Source organism: Patagioenas fasciata, chromosome Z (assembly GCF_037038585.1).
Source record: "Patagioenas fasciata isolate bPatFas1 chromosome Z, bPatFas1.hap1, whole genome shotgun sequence".
NCBI classification, from domain to species: Eukaryota; Metazoa; Chordata; class Aves; order Columbiformes; family Columbidae; genus Patagioenas; species Patagioenas fasciata.
In genome coordinates, this window is record NC_092560.1 from 30,345,389 (window position 1) to 30,365,886 (window position 20,498).

Sequence of the window (20,498 nt, forward strand, 5' to 3'; positions counted from 1 at the left end):
CAAACTCCCAAACCAACAAAACCAACCCAAAATCTAACACAGTAAAACCTAAACACAGCAGAAGAATCCACACTTTGGACCTATTACATCCACATGTGGAACACACGTTAGTGCTTTCAAATTTGTTTTTATTCGGGAAGTGAAATCAAAAGTTGTAAACTATAAATACAAATGCCAAGGTAATACATGAGATATCCAGAAGCTTTATATTTTTAAATTTCTCACAAATAAGTCATGTAGAATTGAACATACAACAGGGAAACCAAACAAGTTTAAGTTTTGCATACAATTAAAAACAAGTTACAGAGTTAGATACCGTCAATTTGCCAATTCAGAAGTTTCTACCTCATACAAATGAAAGCTCAAAACAACTAAAACTCATTCAGTAATGGTACAGCGACTGTTATTTCTAACAGTGTTATCTGCATTAAGCAAGCTGTCTATAACCAGGTGTACTTTACCACTGTTTACTCAGTGACATCACAAAGTTTTAAAATATTTTATTTATAAACTGTCACCAATATATATATGTACTGCAAAGAGGGCCAAACACTTGCAAAAATGTTAAGTCTTACACAACATTTGCATGAGTATTTTTGCATTTTCTCTCAAACAGCAAAGCAGAGTAACTGTTCTCACATGGTTTCTTCAATTTGTGATAAAATCCCACGTAACTCCATCTATACCAAAGATGCTAAAGAGCAAGCTTAATAGCAACTTTCATTTATGTGGGGGGAAAACAGGGCATATCCATTTTGGATACTATCTTATCTATATCTCAAGAAAAATGACCACCAAGAATAGTTTCACTAAATTTATTTAAAAATCAATGTTTCTTACAAAAGAGCATTACATTCTGCACACTGCTCTTGAAGGATGTCAGAGACATGTGGAATACCAGTATTTTCTCCTCTCCAAAATAAAATACAGTGTACATAAAAGCAGGGTGTTCACAACAATTACAGAAAAACAGTACAATTTACCACCAACAATGAACAAAAATAAAATCCACTCTGCTGCTGCTCCAAAATTCCAATGTTAGTCTCATGCGCCCTTCCCCTCCCCCCACGTATTTGTAAAAGAAACTAAAACATTACATCTGGTGGACAGCAAAGATTCCACTACACCTCAAATGCAGAACACCTATGAAGCAGAGGAATGTTGGCTTTTTAAACAGAAGCAGATTAAAAAAAAAAGGGGTGCAGGACTCCTTCAGTTCTTCACTAGTCTTAGAAAAACTTTCCAGAATACTGCTTCACACTATAAAAAAGAAAAAATAATCTTGCATTAGAATCCTTCAACATCTGCATACTGCTTCACACTATAAAAGAAAAAGAAAAAAGCATGTATTAGAATGATGGACTGTACATCTTGCATCAATATTTACAATGACATTCTTAGAGCAGATTAAATTACAATTCCTAACTCATTTTGAAGCAAATAATTTTAAAATATTAATGGCTAATAATTATAGCTATATTATTTTAGGCACATCTAAGTATTAGTAATCTAAGGCCAAACATTCAAGTTAAAACATTAAAATCTGCTATAACAGTCAGCATGTTAATAAAGGAAAACTAAGCAAGTAAGTCTGAAGTTGTTAATATCTGGCAGAAAAGACAAGATAATATCAGCAAGGTGTGAAATGCTGCATAACAGCACCAAATCGTTATCAACTTGACCTGTAGAGGCATAGTCTGTGCTATATGGCAGACTGCGATTTGTTGTCAATTTAGTTATCTAAAAACAACAAAATCACTAGTCTTCCACACAGAACTAGACCAACATCCACTGAAATCTTCTATATTTTCTACAGGCTCTATGTAATTTATTACAAGTAGTTTTTTTGCAGCAGTTTTCACCAGAGAAATGAGAGGACTGCTTGGTTAAGGCGTCTTCCAGCAAGATTAGTTTTGAGGGTGTCTTCATTTTAATTAGAAAGGAGAGCAGAAGAGAATCAAGGCAGAACTACTACTGGAGAAGTTAGGTTCAATCAGATACTTAAAACCTGCCTTCTAAAAACTATCACAGAGAAGGGCAGCTTTAGAATGTACACATCAATTTAAAATTTACAGTAGGGACAACATTAAAATTTAACTTGCCTGTTCTGCAGTAAATACTGTGCATTTTGTATCTGGTCCTGTGTTCCCGTAATAGTTATTATCCGATCTTCTGAGCCTTCTAACGGTTCATCAATTTTGATGGAAGCTCCCGACTCATGACGTATTTGTTTGATTCTCTGGCCTCCCTTTCCAATAATGGATCCTGCCAACTAGGGGAGAAAGCAAAGCATTCATTTCCTGATACAACTTCCTCTCTAAGAACAGTTGCGAAAATTACAGCAGTGTTTGAGTAGCTTCCTAGGTTCAGTTTTAGGAGTTGCAATGGAAGCTTACTTCCTCACAGCCTCAAAACACCCCCTGCAAGATTAATTGTATAAACAGGTCAGATAAAACTGAGAGAATCAGTTGCAAAAAACCAAGTTACACAGACCATCTCTACTACTGAATATTAACAACTAGTAAAATTGTTTAGTGTGGTGTTTCTAAAGACACACACAACCTGAAAAATAGACTTTTAGTGATTCAGAACACTTGTTTTATATTAGAAGCACTTATCAAACACCTTAAATACTTCCGATTTACTTACACAGTCTGACAAAAGGCTGGAGGCTTTGTTTGTTGTCTTTTTGTTTTGTTTTTTTCATAAGAGAAAAGGTAAGTTGAAAGTAAGTCAACTTTACTTACATCTTTGGGAATAGTTACTTGTGTTGTGATGATGGGTCCACCAAGATCTCCATACGAGCCACGCCCCCCTGCGTAAGAATAGTCTGATTTAAGCGTATGCATCAAGCCCATTAATAACTAGATAATGAAGTATACGTAAAGGTTCTATATAAACACTTACCATATCCAGAGCCACCCTCAAACTGTAAGAGAAAGAGGAAAAAAAATGTAAATAGTGAAAAGCCATGCTTCATTAATGCATTTTCATCTTAAGTACCATATTGTTAACTTCGAGCCTATTTTACGGAAAAATATCAATCCTCAACCTTACTCTAAGAGTGTTGGCCATCAAAACCATACTGCAGCAAAGGGCAGGCCAGAAATGGGTCAGTGGGAGAAATCTCATTAGCTTTTTAACCTGCCCCATCAAAGTCATAAAATGACATAAAGAATCTAGCTATATCAGTTTATGAAGCAGCCTCACTAATTGAGCTGCTGGTAGACAGTTCTTGATACTGACCCAGCCCTGAACCTTGGACTAAACTAACATTTAAATGAAAATATCACAGTACAGCCTTATAAATGCTACCAGTACAGCTTCAGAGAGACTCAGGTGTCCAGTTTTGGGACAAGAAGTTTATCCAGTAAATGTCTTCATCTACATCTCCAGGGGAAAAAAAAAAAAAACAAAACAATGAAACAAAAACACAAAAAAAACCCCAAAAAAACCAAAAACAACAAACCAAACAACCAAACGAAATCAAACAAAGCTCTCAAAAACAGCTCTATAACCTGTCTCTCGATTCAGACTGCTACAATCCTTTGTATCTTAGAACAGATAACCACGAGTTACTTCTGTTTTGCTAAAACTGCCATATCCATATCACTGCAATGAGCACTCTTGGCCTCTTTAAGGTTTGTAGACCAGTATTCGACATGAAGTGCTTCATTTCATCTAATGCCTTGTAAGCGCACAAGATCCCATTTTTATGATTTCTATAGAAGTAGAAAATAAATAGGCACAGTTCTCCATAATTAAACTTCTGTGAGACTACTGTGATGGCCTCTGCAAGAAGACACCAGGGGCTGCCCTTGTGCCAGACAGAGCCAGTTGGATATAGCCAACACCAAAATGGACCCACTGCTGCTTAGATCCAAGATAATCAGCAAAGCTGGTGGCACTTCTGTGATAATATTTAAGTAAAAAAAAAAAAAAAAAAACTGGTGCATGCTGGTTTGTAAGAGATGAGCAAGGGGAAAAAAAAAAAGTGAGTGAAACAAGCCTGTGGACACCACAGTGAAGAAGGATGGGGAACACAGTGCTGGAATGGAGAGTCTCCTGCAGCCCATGGAGAGAACCAGGCTGGAGCAGCTAGCCACACTGCAGCCCATGGTGGATCTATGCTAGGCACAAGCAGATATGCCTTGAGGGAAGCTGCAGCCTGTGGAAAGCCCATACAGGAGCAGGTGCCTGACAGGACCTGTGGGGGACTAACACTGGAACAGTCTGTTCCTGAAGAAGCAATTCCCATGAAGAGGACCCAGGCTTGAGCAGTTCATGAAGAACTGCAGCCCCTTACAAGGACCCATTATTTGAGCCATCTGTAAACAACTCTATCCCATGGGAAGGACTCCACACTGGAGCAGGGGAACAGTCTGAGGAAGAACAAAGTGTAATGAACTGACCATAACACACCATCCCCCACCTCCCCTGCACTGCTCATGGCAGAATTATAAGAAGAGTAGAGAATGAAGGACTGAAGTTGAGCCTGGAAAGCAGTGAGGCATGGTGGGCAAATGGTGTTTCTAGTTCTCTTTATTACCACACTATTTTTAAGTGGCAATAAATTATCTTCTTCAAGTTTAGTGATCAGCCCATGATGGTAATTAGTAAATTATCTCCCTCTCTTTATCTTGAGCCAAAAGCTCTTCTGTCTTACTTTTTCGCCTTATCCTGCTGAGGCAGAAGAGAGAACAGCTGCATGGGTATTTGGCAGCCAGTATCAAGCAACCACAACTACTTGTTTGCAGAAGTTGTAACAAACAACTTTTTCCAAAATACAGGGCATTTCAAAAAGATTGAACCAACACGTTACAATTACACAAAAATTTACAAGCAGTCACCAAGTTTTTAGTAACTTTTAAATAAATGCTCTATGTTCCCTCCATCTGCTATACAGACTGTAAGAGTTTCATTCATGGGTGCAGAGATTTAGTGATTTCAAACTGCGTCCACCTTTTTGAAACACCCACTATTTACCTGCTACCCATTTAGAATGGAAGCTACTCAGATCAAAGAGTTGAGCTTATGCTGTTCTCTAAGCAACCTATATTGTGTAACCATGTAACCCACAATACACATTGTAATACAACATAACAGAACTTGTAGTGGAGTACAAAATAAAAGAGAATGAAGCACACTGTTTAAGATTCAATTAAAAGGCTCATCAGAGCAGCATAACACAGACATATTCCTGCTGATATTTGCCACAGGATGCCTTTTTGGGCTGATCTGTTTTAAAGAACAGTACCTTCCTTGATCATTTCTGCCTCCCCAGACTACAAGACAGCAAATGAGTTTGCAAGCAAATCAATTAAGCTAATACATTTGCTGTGTTTATGTAAGCCAAGAACTAACGTTTAATATTTGGCAGCACTTCGCCATCTTCTAGACAGCATGAACACATGATGAACCCTGTAGCTTCCCAAAAATCTATCCAATCAAATGGTTTCTTTTCAAATAGACTGCTAAGTAAAGCATAGTAGTTTATCCACAAATAAAATTAAGAAGCTGCTTTTAATATCTGCTGTTTGAAATATAAGAAAACACAACATCATTAAGTTAATACAAAATATATCTCCTAAGTGCATGCATCTACAGTGCATCAGTTATGGAGGAAGTTACTATTTACAATGTGAAACTGTTGTCTAAAAGAGGCAAGGGGTACAGAAAAGCTTCTCTCTTTTGGCTATGCTGCTCATATTTCTATACCTCTATTAACATTACCTGTCTGCACAGGACACACTGTACAGACAAACTGTCAATAAATTCTCAGTCAGAAGGACAGCCTTATGATTTTCAATAGGTGCAAGTTGTCACTGACTACACTCAAAATCAGGAAAATCCTTTTATCACTTCACCTGTTCAATAAAGCAGTTTTCAAAAAAAAGCTGAGCACACTCACCAGCTCTGGTGGCTGCATGTCATCACAGGCATCCACATGACACTGCATCATCTTCCAGACACAGCAAAATAGGAAAAAAAGAGGGAAGAGATCTAAGTCTATGTCATGCAGACTTACAGGTAACTTGGCAAGCAAATACACTACATACTGGTACATAGAAACACTTATACTACAACAAAGACTTAAGTATGTGATTTAGACCATTTTCAAGACTTGCTCCCTTTTAATTTCACCTTGAGAGAAGTGTAAATGGTTGCACTCACTTTTTCCCCTTTCCGTAAACAGGTTTTTCCTCTAGCAAAAAAGATCAAACAGCTAACAGCAGAGCAAAGCTTGAACAAGCTTTTTTCCTTTTAGAAAAACTTCAAGTGCTATTAAAAATCTTTTATTTCTGCCATGCATTAGAATATGAAGGTTCAATAAGATCGTAAATGTCAATGATCGTCTCTATGCCAACAGCAGGTCAAGCAGGAAGAACACTGCTTCTTGTGTTCTATCAATTCATTTGCATATATTTCATACAGCCAATAACTAAACTTAGCAGTTTACTGCTGCCTAACTGTATCAGAAAATTAATTAAGTTTTTAAAATGTGATACGTAACATTTCTTTTGGAATTCTACAATTTCAGCAATTTATGTTTATTTCTGCACTCCAAAACCAGCTTCTCAAGGAGGATATCTTAACATGTATAACAGAATATTCTACTTCGAAGACTCATCTGTTCTAGTGACTACTGGTACTAGAATAGAAACCAGATGACACACTGTCTTGATAAGACAAAGAGCTCAACTTTTATACCTAATGAAAGAAAACATTTGCAGTCCTATCTGATGTCAGATTATTTTATCAGAGTTCTCTGTTTTTTAACAGAGTGACCTAGGAGAGTGAGATTGGATACTTTCTTCCAGCATCTACACAGATAAACAGAAGAGCTGTCATACACTCTTCCTTTATTGGCTTTTACGTGCTTGTTAATATCACATCTCTTAAACATTCAGAATATTTTGTATTTTTTAAGTGTATGTGCCTTTAAGTGTAAGTGTATTCAAGTGTTTATATGTGTATTTATCTACATACACAGAGAGAATTTAAAAAAAGATCAAGAATTGGGAAGCATTTGAAGGAGCAAAAGCATGTTAGAAACCTGAAGACACTCACAGAAGTCTGCGAAGAGACAGTCCACTTAAAAGGAGACATTCTAAGTCTCTTATTAACTCATATTTTAAAATTTTGAGTACCTTGAAAATTTCAGTACCTGATCAGCTAATTTTAAAAAGTGAGGGAATCCAATTACTTCATATGCTTTCCACTTTATTTTTCAGCCCTGCCACCGGTATCTGTGTGCATTTATGTATCTCAAAGAGCCCTGCGGACGCAGGTGTTAACAAAGAAATACTGGAAATACATTCAGGTTTTTCCAACTGCCAGACAGCCTTCATGGTCCAGAGGCATTTGATTTGGAATAATTACACACTGAAATATATAGCTCTGTTAACAGAGAAACAGTATCTGTCCTCCATGAAAAAGCTTCAGAAAAGATATTATAAACCGAATGAACTCTTCCAACAGCGGTGCATAATTAAACTACAGCTGTAAGCCAGGGCAACAGAGAAGTTATCCTCTTAAGTAGGTGACTTTGGATGTGCAAAGGGAGTTTAGGTATCTTTTAAAATCAAAATGGGGTCTTCTCATCTGAGCATTAACAAGCCTGTCAATACTGTCATGTCTCTGGAATTCCAAAAAATTCACAGTTCAGCATCCAGTTTTAAAGGTCCTGAACCACTCAATCTTTTTGCCTTTAGTGGAAAAGAGAACTGGCAAGAAGTATTTCTGTACATTCCACGTTTCCATGATTTGAGATGATAATTTGAGAAAAGCATCTATTCTTGCCTTTTATTGCATCTACGTGAAAGAGAATCTAAATGAAAAGGGCTCTCCAGCAGCTGCCTTTCCCATGTGTTACTTAGTTCACAAACCACCATGACAGTGATTAACTCTAGTTTAAATGTTTCACTACAGAATGGTTTCTATACGAAACTGAAACAAAACGTCACACAGGAAGACTCTCAATTTCTGGCATGACATTTCCAGCTCCAGCCTCACAATCCATGTGAAGACCTCCCATCTGCTTTCACAAGTTAGTATATTAGGATCACGGTTAACTAAAACTAGAAATTAAATACAGTCTTCATTGGGAAGCAGTCCTCACTTTAAGCAGGCTACGATACTTGGTCATAAAGGAGCCAGAGCCATGAGCAACTCCACTGCAAAGAGGAAATAAAATTACTTTTTGGAGTGAAAAAAATGAACAGAGATGACTCCACTTACTTGTAGAAACACACGCCAAGAAACAAAGGTAAACCTGTCAAAATTCATGCTAAACACAAGTCAAACCAGATTTTCTATTCTAGCTGGAATGGAATAAAAATAGAACACACTACTGCCCCAGAGTAAATCTAAGACAGTGCTCAACCAGATACCCAAAGAAGGGCAGTTTTATATGCTCTAGCACTGACTTTATTAGCTACAAATACAAGAACACAAAAACTGAGCTTTGTAAACAGGTAAACACAAGTAAGGAATCTTGGAGGTGTACTTGTTAAGTCTTCCAGTTTTATAACATGTAGAGTAGCATGGGTAACTTCGTTTTTATCTTTGTGCAAATCTTTTTAGTATTTCTAGTAAGAACGTGACATTCTTGCAATACATACACCCAGTAACTCTTACTCCAAAGAAGGAGAAAATGTATAAAACCCATTTAGGCAGCCCATTTCATAGCTCTTCTCTACTCCTTTCTCTTCCATTCATTTAAAAGAGAAGAAAAACACCAAACCAACACTTGTGTCACCTATTATCTTGAAGAAAGTGTCAACCAAAGCCAGAGGGGAATGTAATATAGTTACTACAGAGATTTACCTCCAAGACACAATTTTCCTGCCCAGGAAAGAAGAATCTAGTACAACAGCAGATGACTGCTGGCAAGTCACATTTCAGAATACAACACAGAATATATTAATGCCTTTTTTTAAGCTTCCATATACTATGAGAGATGTTTTTCCTCAGCAAGTATTAGCTGAATGTACGTAATTCAACTCAGTATTCAATGCAGCAGTGACTCCAGCTCCAAATCATTTGGAATTACAGTGGATGTTTTGCAGACAAGGAAACCCGCAAAAAGACAAGAACTGACTCCGAAGAGCAACAATCACCTTTCAGATCAACTAGAGCTCTTCATAGGTACTAATCTGTATTACTCTATGTTTTCCAACATTAGTGTTAAGAATGCTTGTATGAATTAAATAATTTCAGAGAATGTTGTTCTGATGTGTTTGCTTTATCTGAAAAGCCTACCAATTCCTACTTCTGTCACGCCAATTAAAAATACAAACAAAGACCATCGGTGCAAGAAAACCTACAAGGCAGAGCACAGTCAAACCTTCTGTATCATTTTTGATGGCAGGGAGGAAACAAAGAAAACAGATCACAGCTCAGATACCATTTACAGGCCAAAGATTTTTCCACAGAAAGGAACATTAGTATGGACAAAACATCTTGGTTCTACCATCAGAACCATGCATGTCCCACATCTAAATACATGTGTTCAGCAATGGTATCTTCAGACACTTGGCATGCTAACTGTGCTTATGAAACAGAACAAAGCAAATTTTACAGTCGTACCATGCCATCGTAACGGTCTCCTGGTCTGCCCCTTCGGTCATAGGACATAAGATCTCTAAAATGAAAAAAGCAGCAGAATGTGAATTGTTATAAACTAGTTTATGTATTCTAATTTAAACTTCCACATTCATAGCTCACACACAACTTAAAATTTCAAACTACTATAGCCAAGTACTGAATACCTTTTAAGTTTCAGAACTGACTGTAGTCTTGGTAGATTACTACAATGCAGCTAATAATTAAATTACAGTACTTTTCAAAGTGCTCTGGTCTAATACACACTCAATCCTGCATAATCACTATCAACATGAAAGTGTGGAAAAAACAACAAACATATGAACGTGATTCAGGAGATTGTACACAGTATGACTTTTGTATAATGCACTGAAGCGGCAACTCACCCGCCACGAGGAGGCGGCGGAGGAGGAAGAGGAAGATTACGAGCTCTGCTGCCACCTCTACCACCACGACCTGGTGGAGGTGGTGGAGGTCCTCTGCGAGGGCTCATATCATCATAATCTCTTCTCGATGGAGGCATAGGCCGTCCACCACGACCAGGGGGCATGCGATCAAAACCACCTCTTCCACGCATTGGAAAACCTACTGGACGTCCCCTTCTATCATCAAACATCATTGTGAAGCCACCATAGTCATATGTTTCATCATAGAAATTGGGATCGTAAGGCTGAGCACGTCCTTTAATTGGAGACTAAAACAAACAAACAAACAAACAACAATCCCCACAACCCAGTTAGGACTATAAAGATTGGCATATTTAATTAAATTAATATATTAAATGTATATATACAAATGTATGCATTTGGAACATGTTCTCAATTTCACAATGTTGGTAAGAAAGGAGGAGATGGCAATGTGTTTCCTTTGCTGTGTACTTAACTATGATACAGAAACTGCTGTTATGTATCAGTGGCAAATAGATTTTGTCTCACTTCCTCTTCAATTTTTGCATCTTAATGATACATGCAAAGTATGAATAATGGCCCACTAGTACCAAAAATAGCTTCCCTTCCCTGTAAGGTGCATCTCTCTTCTAGAAAACAAAGAATTTCAAAAGGCAGTAACAGTCAATCACTTTGTTACTGGGAAAGGAGGAGGTACTGAATTCAAAACAGAAATATACCATTTTTTATCCAAATGGTCCCTAACACTCGTGAATGCCAGTGGAAGAATAAAATCTAATAAACATTACCTCAGAGATAAGATCCAAAATGATCTTGATACATTCAACCACTCTATCAGGTTTTCCACCAATAAGAACCACTCTGTCAGTAGAATGAGGACAACACTCTTGGAAGAGCTTAATGGTGGTCTGAGTGTTCTGTTGAGAGAAAAAAAAAAAAATATCCAAGATTGTCTTATCTAAGTATCTTAAACATTATAAACAATTAAAACATTTTAAAGGTAACAATCCAAAATGCATCTTAAGTGCATACTTGCTTCTGAGTTCTCACAACAAATTTAAGATCACATTTTTTAAAGATCTGTGCTGACAGAGTTTTGTACAAAGAGGAAAAAAAGTTCAACTTTCTCCTCTTATGATTACGGCTCATCTACACCATCATTTAATTGAATACTAGCAAAAGGACCACATATCCATTGCAAGCTTACAGATTGTATTAATCTTCACTTGTCAAGAAAACATGCTTCGGATGCCAAATCGCAATGGTACTAGGATTACACCTCAACCCATGCAAACAGGTATCAGCTTACACCTGAACTGACCTGAAACTGCCTCTGACACAATGATAAGAAAGGACAGAAAACAGAGTAGTTTAAGTTCATAGAGACCATTAGCTTTTAAAAATCTCATTCTTTCACTTAAAAGAAAACAATGGTCTTCTAGGAAATAATTAAAAAAAACCCCACAAACATAAAAACTAAGTCCTTTTACAATAAAATTCAGGCATTTGTTGTATTACCATTGTACAGGATCATGGGATGCATTCACCCTAAACCATTTTGCATGTCCAACCACATGAATACATCTAGTCTATGTAGTCATCCATTTTAGAGGTGTGACAAATGCAATTCTAATTTGGAAAAAAAAAAATCCTTTGTTACTCTACAACACAGCTACTGAGATGCTTTATAAGAAGTCATAGGCTCTACCACCAATGAGGACTTTACTTCTGAAGGTTTGCAAGAAAGTTACAACTCAACATTGAAATCATGTGTGCAGTATGTTCTGAAGGCATTACTACAGAGAAGATACTTACACCTGCCCTTTATGAACAGAAAACGCTAAGTTCTTTATGGAACAAAAATCAAGTATCAGAAGAACAGGAAACAAATACCTCTCTGAGTTCCTTTATTTTAGCACCCTTGACACCAATAATTCCTCCTGCCAAGCTCTGGTGAATGAGAAGTCTTAATTCGCAGTCAAAGTCACTGCCTTTGTAGTGTTGATACTGCAAGAAAGGTACATACAAGTAAAAGAATATAATATTAGTCACATCATTTTTTCTCTAAACACAGTAGTATGACTTATTGCTGAAATGTAATCCTGTACTTCCTTTGATAGATTCGTAACTATTTAAGCACCTTACCTCAACATAAACTGATATCAAATAAGTTTTCTGTATTTATTACATTACATTGCCCAACTTTCTATAAAGAATTAAGAAGATACCAAACAGTGCAACACTTACTCACAAAGCCAACACTGGATACAAGTTACAACTGCTTCAAAATGGGGACAAAACAAGTCAGGAGGCTGTTTGAAATATTAATAAATACTGACTGACCCTGTCCTCTACCAAAAAATGATGACACGTACTTAGAGAGCCATAATCCTTCTTTAAAGTGTTTTTATTTTTTATTTTCTAATTTACTGTATTTAAAACGCAGCAAATCATGTAGAACTATCTTGTTTCAAAAACTTATAATCTACCTCTAATAAGAAACAAACTTTTAAGAGACATACCTCTTCTAGAGTAGGGATAATCTTCTTCAAGATTTCTCCAATTGTCTCTATATCTGCACTTATACTCAGGATGCTGTTGGAGCCATAATGCCACACAATATGGAGAAGATGGGAAAGAAGAAGTAGAAGTAAATTTTTTCCATCATCATATACAAAATTCTAGTAAGATCTGCTACACAGAAGACCTTACAATTAATATTCCCCATTTAAAGTAAACCTGTTTGTTGAATTTACAACACATGCATCTTTGTTTATGCCCAGTATATATGCATGATAAGATTAGGTAGGTCTTGCAGAGAAAGAAAGACAGAATGGGCTTTTGGAAGGGCTCAGATTAAGTGGGCAAGAAATTGACGCAGAACTGAAAGCAGAAGAGAATACTCATGTTCCCCGCCACCACTAATTTAGGATACCCTCGCTATTACATTGGTAAAACTGGCACACCTTCTCAGAAAAAGTAGGGATATGCAAGTGGTGAACACTGTATCTGGAGTAAGGTTATGAGACCAGTTAGAAATCAGATTACTAATGCGCTCTCCAAGAAAACAAATACAAATGCAAGACAAAAAAAAGACAAAACAAATGAGAAGTGAAGGAAAGTGAACCAGAGTTAGCATTTCATCAGAAATAATTATGAACAGGCAATGTTGACGGGAGCAAGGTGGGCCACAAAGACAGAGCGAGAGACTATTTTGAAACAATTTGATTTACAATGCAGCAAATATGCAACACTTGAAGCTGTGCTCCTTCCATTGAAATAAAATTAGTGGATTGTTTGGGTGGGCAACTCACGTAAAAGTTCAGTGACAAAAAGACTTAATGGGGAAAATAAGACAGAAAACTTCAAAAAAAACAATACACCGTCTATAAGGGGATACTATTTAATTATATCAAAGGCAGGTAATAAAATACATTTCTCTCTTTCTAATCAGGCAGTGAGGCATAAACTGTTGGGACATACCGCTCGGGGCCACTGCTGTCTGGGACTGAAACACTGGCATTGTACTGCATTGGTCATTGGCGTTCGTGGATGTTGGCATTGGGCATGGGCATTCAATCGGAAGTTGTCAAGTATGGTACCCGTTTGGCAACGAGCACATTTTTGGGCATAGCCAACCAGGGTTTTCACATGGGCGTTCAGGGGCGGATGGGCCAACGTCATGGTGGGCAACGCAGGGGCAAGTCGATCCAGTACATGGGCAACGGAGATATATGGCCAAAAAAACAAGGAGAGGGAAAAGGGGGAAAAGCAATAAATTTTAATTTAATACAAACTATACTCATTACTCTCAATTAATGAAACAAGCTTAAGTTGTTCTGAAGACTAACACAATAACGGATTGTTACACCAACTGTGGCTTAACAGTATGGACTTTAAAAATGAGTCACTTGATCTGACTGAACTACTTTTTTAGTTTTAATATTTGATGTTTCAGTAGAAGGCTGGCTCATGAGGGTAGACACAAAACCTGTCAAAAGTGATACTACCAGAACCTTGGGTAAACTGGGGAAATTAGTTTTCCAGACCAATCTAAACTACCTGGACTTAGATGGTGACGTATTTATTTACTAAAAAAAAAAAGCACTCCACAAAAAAAAAAAAAAAACACCACCTAAAAAAAACCAAAACAACTAGCTGTCAAAGTTAGTGAGCATATGTATGATTCCTGATCATTTTGACTTAAACCTCTAGCTGCAGTACTGATGAACTTAGTTGGAACCGATTTGTAGCGATATGTTGCCAAATCTTGTGTTGAACAGAGTCTCAATTGGGAAAACTGTTGAAATTGTAGCTGATGTTAAGTACAGGAGTGTAAACAAATGGAATTTAAGAAGCATTGCCAAGTTTTATAGATACACAACATTAACACTGAGCATGTGTCTAGTCACAAGAGTCAACCCACTGTAAAATGTGAATAGGCAAATAAGTCATGACCATTTAAAAGTGCTTCCAAGTAACAGAATAGAATGTTCCTTTACTGCTCTATACCCATATTTAAATCAAGCAACCTTAACATTAATGGTTTCGCACTCTGTGTGCAAGGTGTTAAAGAACAGATGGACTATTTCGCTTATTTGACTTTTTAAAGGAAGTTAAAGAATTCCTCTATCACTGGGTTAAGCCAGCCACCTGTAATGGTTTCAGTAGTACTATAACTGATTCACACATATGGGAAATGGTGCAATTAAGGGGTTTAAGCTTTGTCAATATTTCTAATTAGGATGTTAACTCACTTGAAGTGTGTAATTTAGCAGAATGCTATTCAAAAGTGAAGAGATTTAATATAAACCTCTCCTCCCACATCAGTCAAGCTGGGTTTTAATCATAATAGAAATTGGGAACTAAGTTATCTACTTTAACAATCATTATAAAAGGCTTGTAACTGGACTATTGATGTCTAGAGTTGAATTGCTCCCATTTCTAGAAACTAATGCAATCAAGCTTTTGATGTAGTGCTCTGAAAGAATTGGTGTTAAATTAGTTCAAACTCATATATACTCACGTCTGTACGAAGTGCCTTAATATTTTTGCCACCTTTTCCAATCACTGCTCCAGCATTCTGGAAAATAATTTTCAGAAGTTATGTTATGCCAACACAACACAGACTACATTTCTGAACTCAAGACTAAGAATGGTAAATCTATCTTTGCATTACTCTGTTGGCCCAGAGGGTTGAGGTAAGTGGGTACTGCTTTTGAAAGGTTCATTCTTTCATGTAAAAAATAACCAACACCTCTTAGCACTGAACTTAGAAAAGAGAAGGATAATTCAGTTTTGAAATTAATTTAAATTCCAAATGGAAGTTTCTAGGCAATTCTCCCTGTGTTAAAGCATCTCAGACTATAGCTCTCAGAAAAATATACTGTGTGAATGTAATGTAGGTTGATGATTTCCTTAGTTTATCTGATCAACTTTTTAAAATTTTTTTTAAGGAATATGTTTGCATATTCCATTTTTGCACTCCAGATATTTCATGATAATTTCAAGTGCTAATTTTGGTTTATAAGTCTGTAACTGAATTGACTTCTCAAAGCAACATATTCTGAAAAAGGTTAAAGCCAATGTTAACAGCCACTAATTTCAAGTTTCTAACATCCACAGGAATAAAATGGCAGATAGTCAAGAATAGCAATTGCCCAATTGTATTTTTCTCGGGTTATTTCAAGTATTACTTGCGAAAGTATTGCTTTTAATATACAGATCATACGTTATGCTAACAGCACACAAAATATTTTTGAGTGCCCCATGTAACTTGACTATTGGTCAGAATGCTATGCAGAGTTAAGATAACACTCCCCCATGCCAACACAAAAGATTGAGATACTTCAAAAAGTACAAACCACCTGGAGCAACTGGAAACACCAAAGAAAATTCACACATAGCAAATTTACTTCAACTGTTTACATTTGTCAACAAAACCACTGTAATCACTGAAGCATGACTCCTACTTCCTGTTGATAATATCACAAGTTTACTAGATCTGTTTGACAGAGTTACTAAAATCCTAAGAAAGTTCTCATCTTAACTTCCATATTTAGTCTATAGTCACTAGCTGATCATTCTCTATGCTGCTTTCTTTCCAAAGACTAATACATATAATTCCCCTCAAAACAACAGCCTTCCACTCCAATGTAAAAACACCTTAAAATTTATATTGCTCTATTTTTTCCAGCAAGTACACCTTTTCGAAAATAACTTTATTGATCCCTGGGCACTTAGCCTTTAGAAGAATCACTAAAGTTAATTCTATCACAATACACTTTCACTACCATTCATGTACACTTAAAATAATTCCTACTAAGTTAGCTCAAATTAAATAAAACACATATTCTTTCCAAACATATCTCAAGATACACTGTCACCCATCTCAAGCAATGTTATAAGCAAAAGCAGTAAAAACATAAAAGCATACTTTGCTCTGAAGCAGGATGCGTAATTCAACCATCTCATCCGTGTTCCGAGATCTTTTGAAGGCCTGCTCTTCCTCCATATCTTCTGCAGGACGCTTGCCTGTAGAAAGGTCCATAGGGAGGAAATACAAACATTTATTTAACTTTCTCAGCCTTAATAAAATGGAATGCATGCCAAATTCATACTCTGTATTCTTAACACATTCATTCCTATCAGCCCAACACCAATTACTGATGCCTACTTTAAACATCCATAGCATGGAAACAGGTCTTTACTTCATCAGCCTACGTATCGATTAACTACTGAAAATCCATTTTAAATCTATGGACCATATTTTACATGAGAAAGTTGCAAATAGCCAGTGAGAAATTCATGACACACTGTTTATAGCAATGCAGCATCACCCACTTAATAGAGAAAAACTTTTCAGGCAAAAAGCACACACGTTGTTTGCCCAACATTGAAATGCTGGTGGAATAAAGTAGCACTTCAAGTGCTGCATGGAAAAAAAAAGGCAAAAAAATCAACAACAGTGATGTCCTAACTTCTTCACAACTTGTGCCCAGGAAGCTTTTCATGAAGCTGTTCAGAGGTATTTCACATATTTATACTCTAACATGTAAAAACTGAAATAAACAAATGCAGTTAATAGACATGGCTGATAATACCTCTTCAGTCTCCACAGAAGTATTACATATATTTTCAGATCCTTAAGTCATAACTTTCAGGTGCTTATCCCTTATCTAAAACATGCTAACAGAAAGATTATGCATTTACCCTTCAAAAGCACGTGTAATGATACTGTCTAATTAAAAATGAAATAATTTCATGCAGAATGCAAAACTACTGCTGACACAAACATCTGATACAGTTAAAGCACTGCAAAATATTTAGAAATGTTGAAATGTAAAGAGGTTCTTTCTTAAAAGAAATAGCCCTTTAAAAAATTTACCATTTGTCTCTGTGTTGGTAAAGGTCTCTTCCTGTTGTTCAGTCTCCATTGCCTTTTTCTCTTAGGTGTGTAGGCAAAACCTGTTGAAGAATAAAAGAGCTGGTACATCTATTTTGTGAAAATGCAAACTATGTTGTTCTAAAGGGAAAAAAGACATGCCTGCTACTAGAACTTACCGCTATTATATAGCCTTCCAGACAAAAACCTCAAGTATTCTGGGCGGGATCAAAATCCAACAGCCTATTGCTTCAGGAGCCTATGAAAACAGCATATATCAGTTGTGACTCTGCTCAGATACAGCTCTAATCCTCACCACATTCAAAAACCAGAGGTTTAACCCCAGCTTTTGCTGCTAAGCTTTTCTCTATAAAAGAGAAAGCATACCCAAACCAAATATACCACTAAGAAGCAACAAAAGACAAGTCTGTAAACTTAGAGATAAACAATTACTGACTTACAGTTCCCAGGCACATGCTAGTTTAAAGAAACCACATTTACTAAAAATTATTTTCAGTTATTTAAAGTGAACATGTATTCAGCTTCAAATTTCCACATGTTATACAATACGCACCTTGGATTTACTTTTCAAAGGACACCACATAATCTACTCTTGCTGTTCAGTTCTAAACAATCTAAACTCAGAAAGTCCTGTTATGGTAATTGTCAGCATTAGTTTTATAAACTCTCTACCTATGTAGCAGCAGGCATTTTAGCGTGCCTTCCACTCAATTACAATAGATCAATAAAAGATAAGTTACAACTTCTAGTTACACAGGACAAAAAAAATTTCAAAATTCCACTCTCTGTAGTTACATGCAATCCTTTGCCCACACAATTAAGAACCTCAAAAGCAGCTGAACTTCACCACGATTTTGTGAAATAGGTATTCTGTGACCTGCTTTTGTTAAGTTGATCTCAGAGTATTAGTAAGTCTCATCAGAAAGTAGTCTGGACAAAACAAATTGTGCCACTTATTATCTTTAAAAATGTGCTTCTACAGATAACACAGCGAAACAACCATACATTCCTTCCTTGTATTTTATTAATTCCCCCTACCTCAATAAATGCTAGCCACTCATCCTGGTATGCACGAAGGAAAAAAATGCGGTGCATCTAACTTTATAAACATACTCTCAGCCAGCTACTAATTTGTAATTGTTGTCGTACAGGCCTACAGCCAGCACTGCCTTCCCTGCACACACTGCTATTTCCAGGCATTTAAAGTGAGCTAACGGACACACAGATGACACCAAAATCTCAGCAAGACTTTGCCAAAACTCTTATGCAGGGGAAAGTAGGGAGGGGCCGGATAGATTTTCACATGGTTTAAATAGCCCTTTTGGAGCCGTTACTCTATTTCCAACTACTCCAGGAATTCTAGAGTAGCGGGGAATGAACTGCAATATACTGCTCAGGGCCTGGTCTCCCTTAGTCGCGTGTATTTACCCTCCTAGCCAAACCTCCTCTGGTGGCGCATAGACAAGGTGCTTTCAGTTACCGCACTCTACTAGGAAAAAGTAGTTCGCGAGATTAAACTGACCAATGTTTTCATAAACACCGAAACTACAAAGCGATCACAAACACAAGGCAAAAGCTGGGAAACCACGGCGCGCCTCAGCCCCCTCCCTCCGGCGCGCAGCGGCTCTCCCCGCCACCTTCCCCCCACTCGTCCAGCCGCCGCCGCCACCACGACCGCTGCTGCCGCTCGCCGCGGCGCCGAGAGCCTGGCTGGCTGCCAGGAGGGGGAGCGGTGGCGTTACATAACTCCCGCAACCCCGGCCTCAGCTCCCCGGCGGCGGCGACCAGCAGAAATGGCGGCCACTGTAATGGCGCCTTCCCGCTGCTAGGCGGAGCCGGGAACGGAAAAGCCGCCACCACCACGCGGTCGCAGAGAGATTTACCCCCCTCTGCCCGCGGAGACACAAAGGAGGCGCCCGGCGGCCCACAGCCAGCGCGGCCGGCGGTGCGGGACAGCCGCGCCGCCAAACGGACTCCGCCGCGACGGCCCCCGAGAGCGGCAGGCCGTGACGCGAGGCGCTCTCCAATCGGCCCCCGGAAGCCGCCTGCGCACACGCCGCGGCCGGGAGCGCCCTGCCCTCCGCCCACCATAATGCCCGACATCTCGCCCCGGGCACAGGGTTACCAAGGGCAAGCGCAAGAAGGCGGCAGACGCTTCCCGCCCGCGGAGAGCACCCGCTAGCGCTACCAGCCTCAGCGAGCCATGGCTGGCCGGGCTACAGGGCCGCCCGCGGGGACGCTGGGCACCCTTCTCGTCTTCCCCCTCAAGGGCGGGAGAGGCCTCCGGGGCCCGCAACTGCCCGCACCCGCCTGAGGGGCTACTCCGAGCAGCAACTGCGACAGCAACATCCTGCTCTGCTCCTTATGCACGCAGCGCTGACCCCATTCCATCGCCCTCCCTGTGAGAGTCCACGGGAGCCCCGGGGCGCGACGGCGGAGGGTCCCTGGGTATGAGGCCCCACGACAGAGGTGGCGCGGGCCTCTCACACCACTGTGTCATGCAGCCGCGCAGAGAGGGGCACGATAACAGCTCTGCTAGTCCCAGTAAGGCCCGGCCCGGCCTGTGTCCGTCCCCCCACCACCCAACTCCAGCGCGCGCGCAGCGCCCCCTCCTCGCCGGCCCCAGCTACGTCTCGCTGCGGGCTGCGCGTACCTGCACCCACCGCCGGCCCCGCCGCGTACAGGAGAAAAAGGGGAGCAACCGCCAACGCGCACATCCACCACCACCACCAGGCGATTGGCCTCGTCGCCTCCCCCTTGCGCGGACCTGCCGCCTCCCCATTGGACGAGGTCGCTGCCCGTCAAGGAATAAGGGCGGCCCCCGCTCCGCCCCGCCCTCCGTGAGGGGCAGAGCGACACAGGCCTGGCTGCCGGGAGAAAGGCGGCCCTAGCTGCTCTGCGCTGCCGCGGCCGGTTAGTCTTTTTACCTGTCCCGTGGGACCCGCGATGGAAGCGGTACAGGCGGCGAGGGCCGGCAGAGGAGAGCGAGACCGACCTCGGTCGTGAGAAGAGAAAATGGCGTCTGCGAAAACCCCGCCTTGTGCTCGCTAGCCGGTGCCGGGCGGACGGCGCTCTCGCGA

At 39.4% G+C, this 20,498-nt stretch overlaps 1 protein-coding gene across 12 annotated transcripts; it reads right to left on the bottom strand.

The window, feature by feature from the left end:
• Window positions 1-111: 111 nt before the first annotated feature.
• On the bottom strand, window positions 112-20,461 carry HNRNPK (heterogeneous nuclear ribonucleoprotein K). Of its 12 annotated transcripts, none has more exons than XM_065860251.2 (16): window positions 20,346-20,461; window positions 17,577-17,656; window positions 17,401-17,480; window positions 16,450-16,547; window positions 15,040-15,096; window positions 13,497-13,540; window positions 12,536-12,608; window positions 11,907-12,020; window positions 10,802-10,930; window positions 9,993-10,300; window positions 9,592-9,646; window positions 5,912-5,962; window positions 2,908-2,929; window positions 2,748-2,830; window positions 2,103-2,272; window positions 112-1,260 (listed from the first exon to the last, which is right to left on the bottom strand). In XM_065860251.2, the coding sequence occupies exons 3-16, from the start codon at window positions 17,447-17,449 to the stop codon at window positions 1,230-1,232; spliced, it is 1,284 nt and encodes a 427-aa protein (XP_065716323.1). In that variant the 5' UTR covers window positions 17,450-17,480; window positions 17,577-17,656; window positions 20,346-20,461; the 3' UTR covers window positions 112-1,229. The 12 variants fall into 12 exon arrangements, with proteins under 12 accessions (XP_065716323.1, XP_065716319.1, XP_065716317.1 ...); XM_065860247.2 differs by having other exon boundaries at window positions 16,450-16,559; XM_065860245.2 differs by having other exon boundaries at window positions 112-1,321; window positions 16,450-16,559; window positions 17,401-17,499.
• Window positions 20,462-20,498: the final 37 nt, after the last annotated feature.

Coding starts and splice junctions, on each gene's coding strand:
- HNRNPK (XM_065860245.2), bottom strand. CDS start 17,449: ATGGAGACTGAACAACAGGAAGAGACCTTTACCAACACAGAGACAAAT. Junction 10,301..10,801: donor TTTTGGATCTTATCTCTGAG/GTAATGTTTATT, acceptor TGTTTGTTTTAG/TCTCCAATTAAAGGACGTGC. Junction 2,930..5,911: donor ACATGCAGCCACCAGAGCTG/GTGAGTGTGCTC, acceptor TTTCTCTTACAG/TTTGAGGGTGGCTCTGGATA.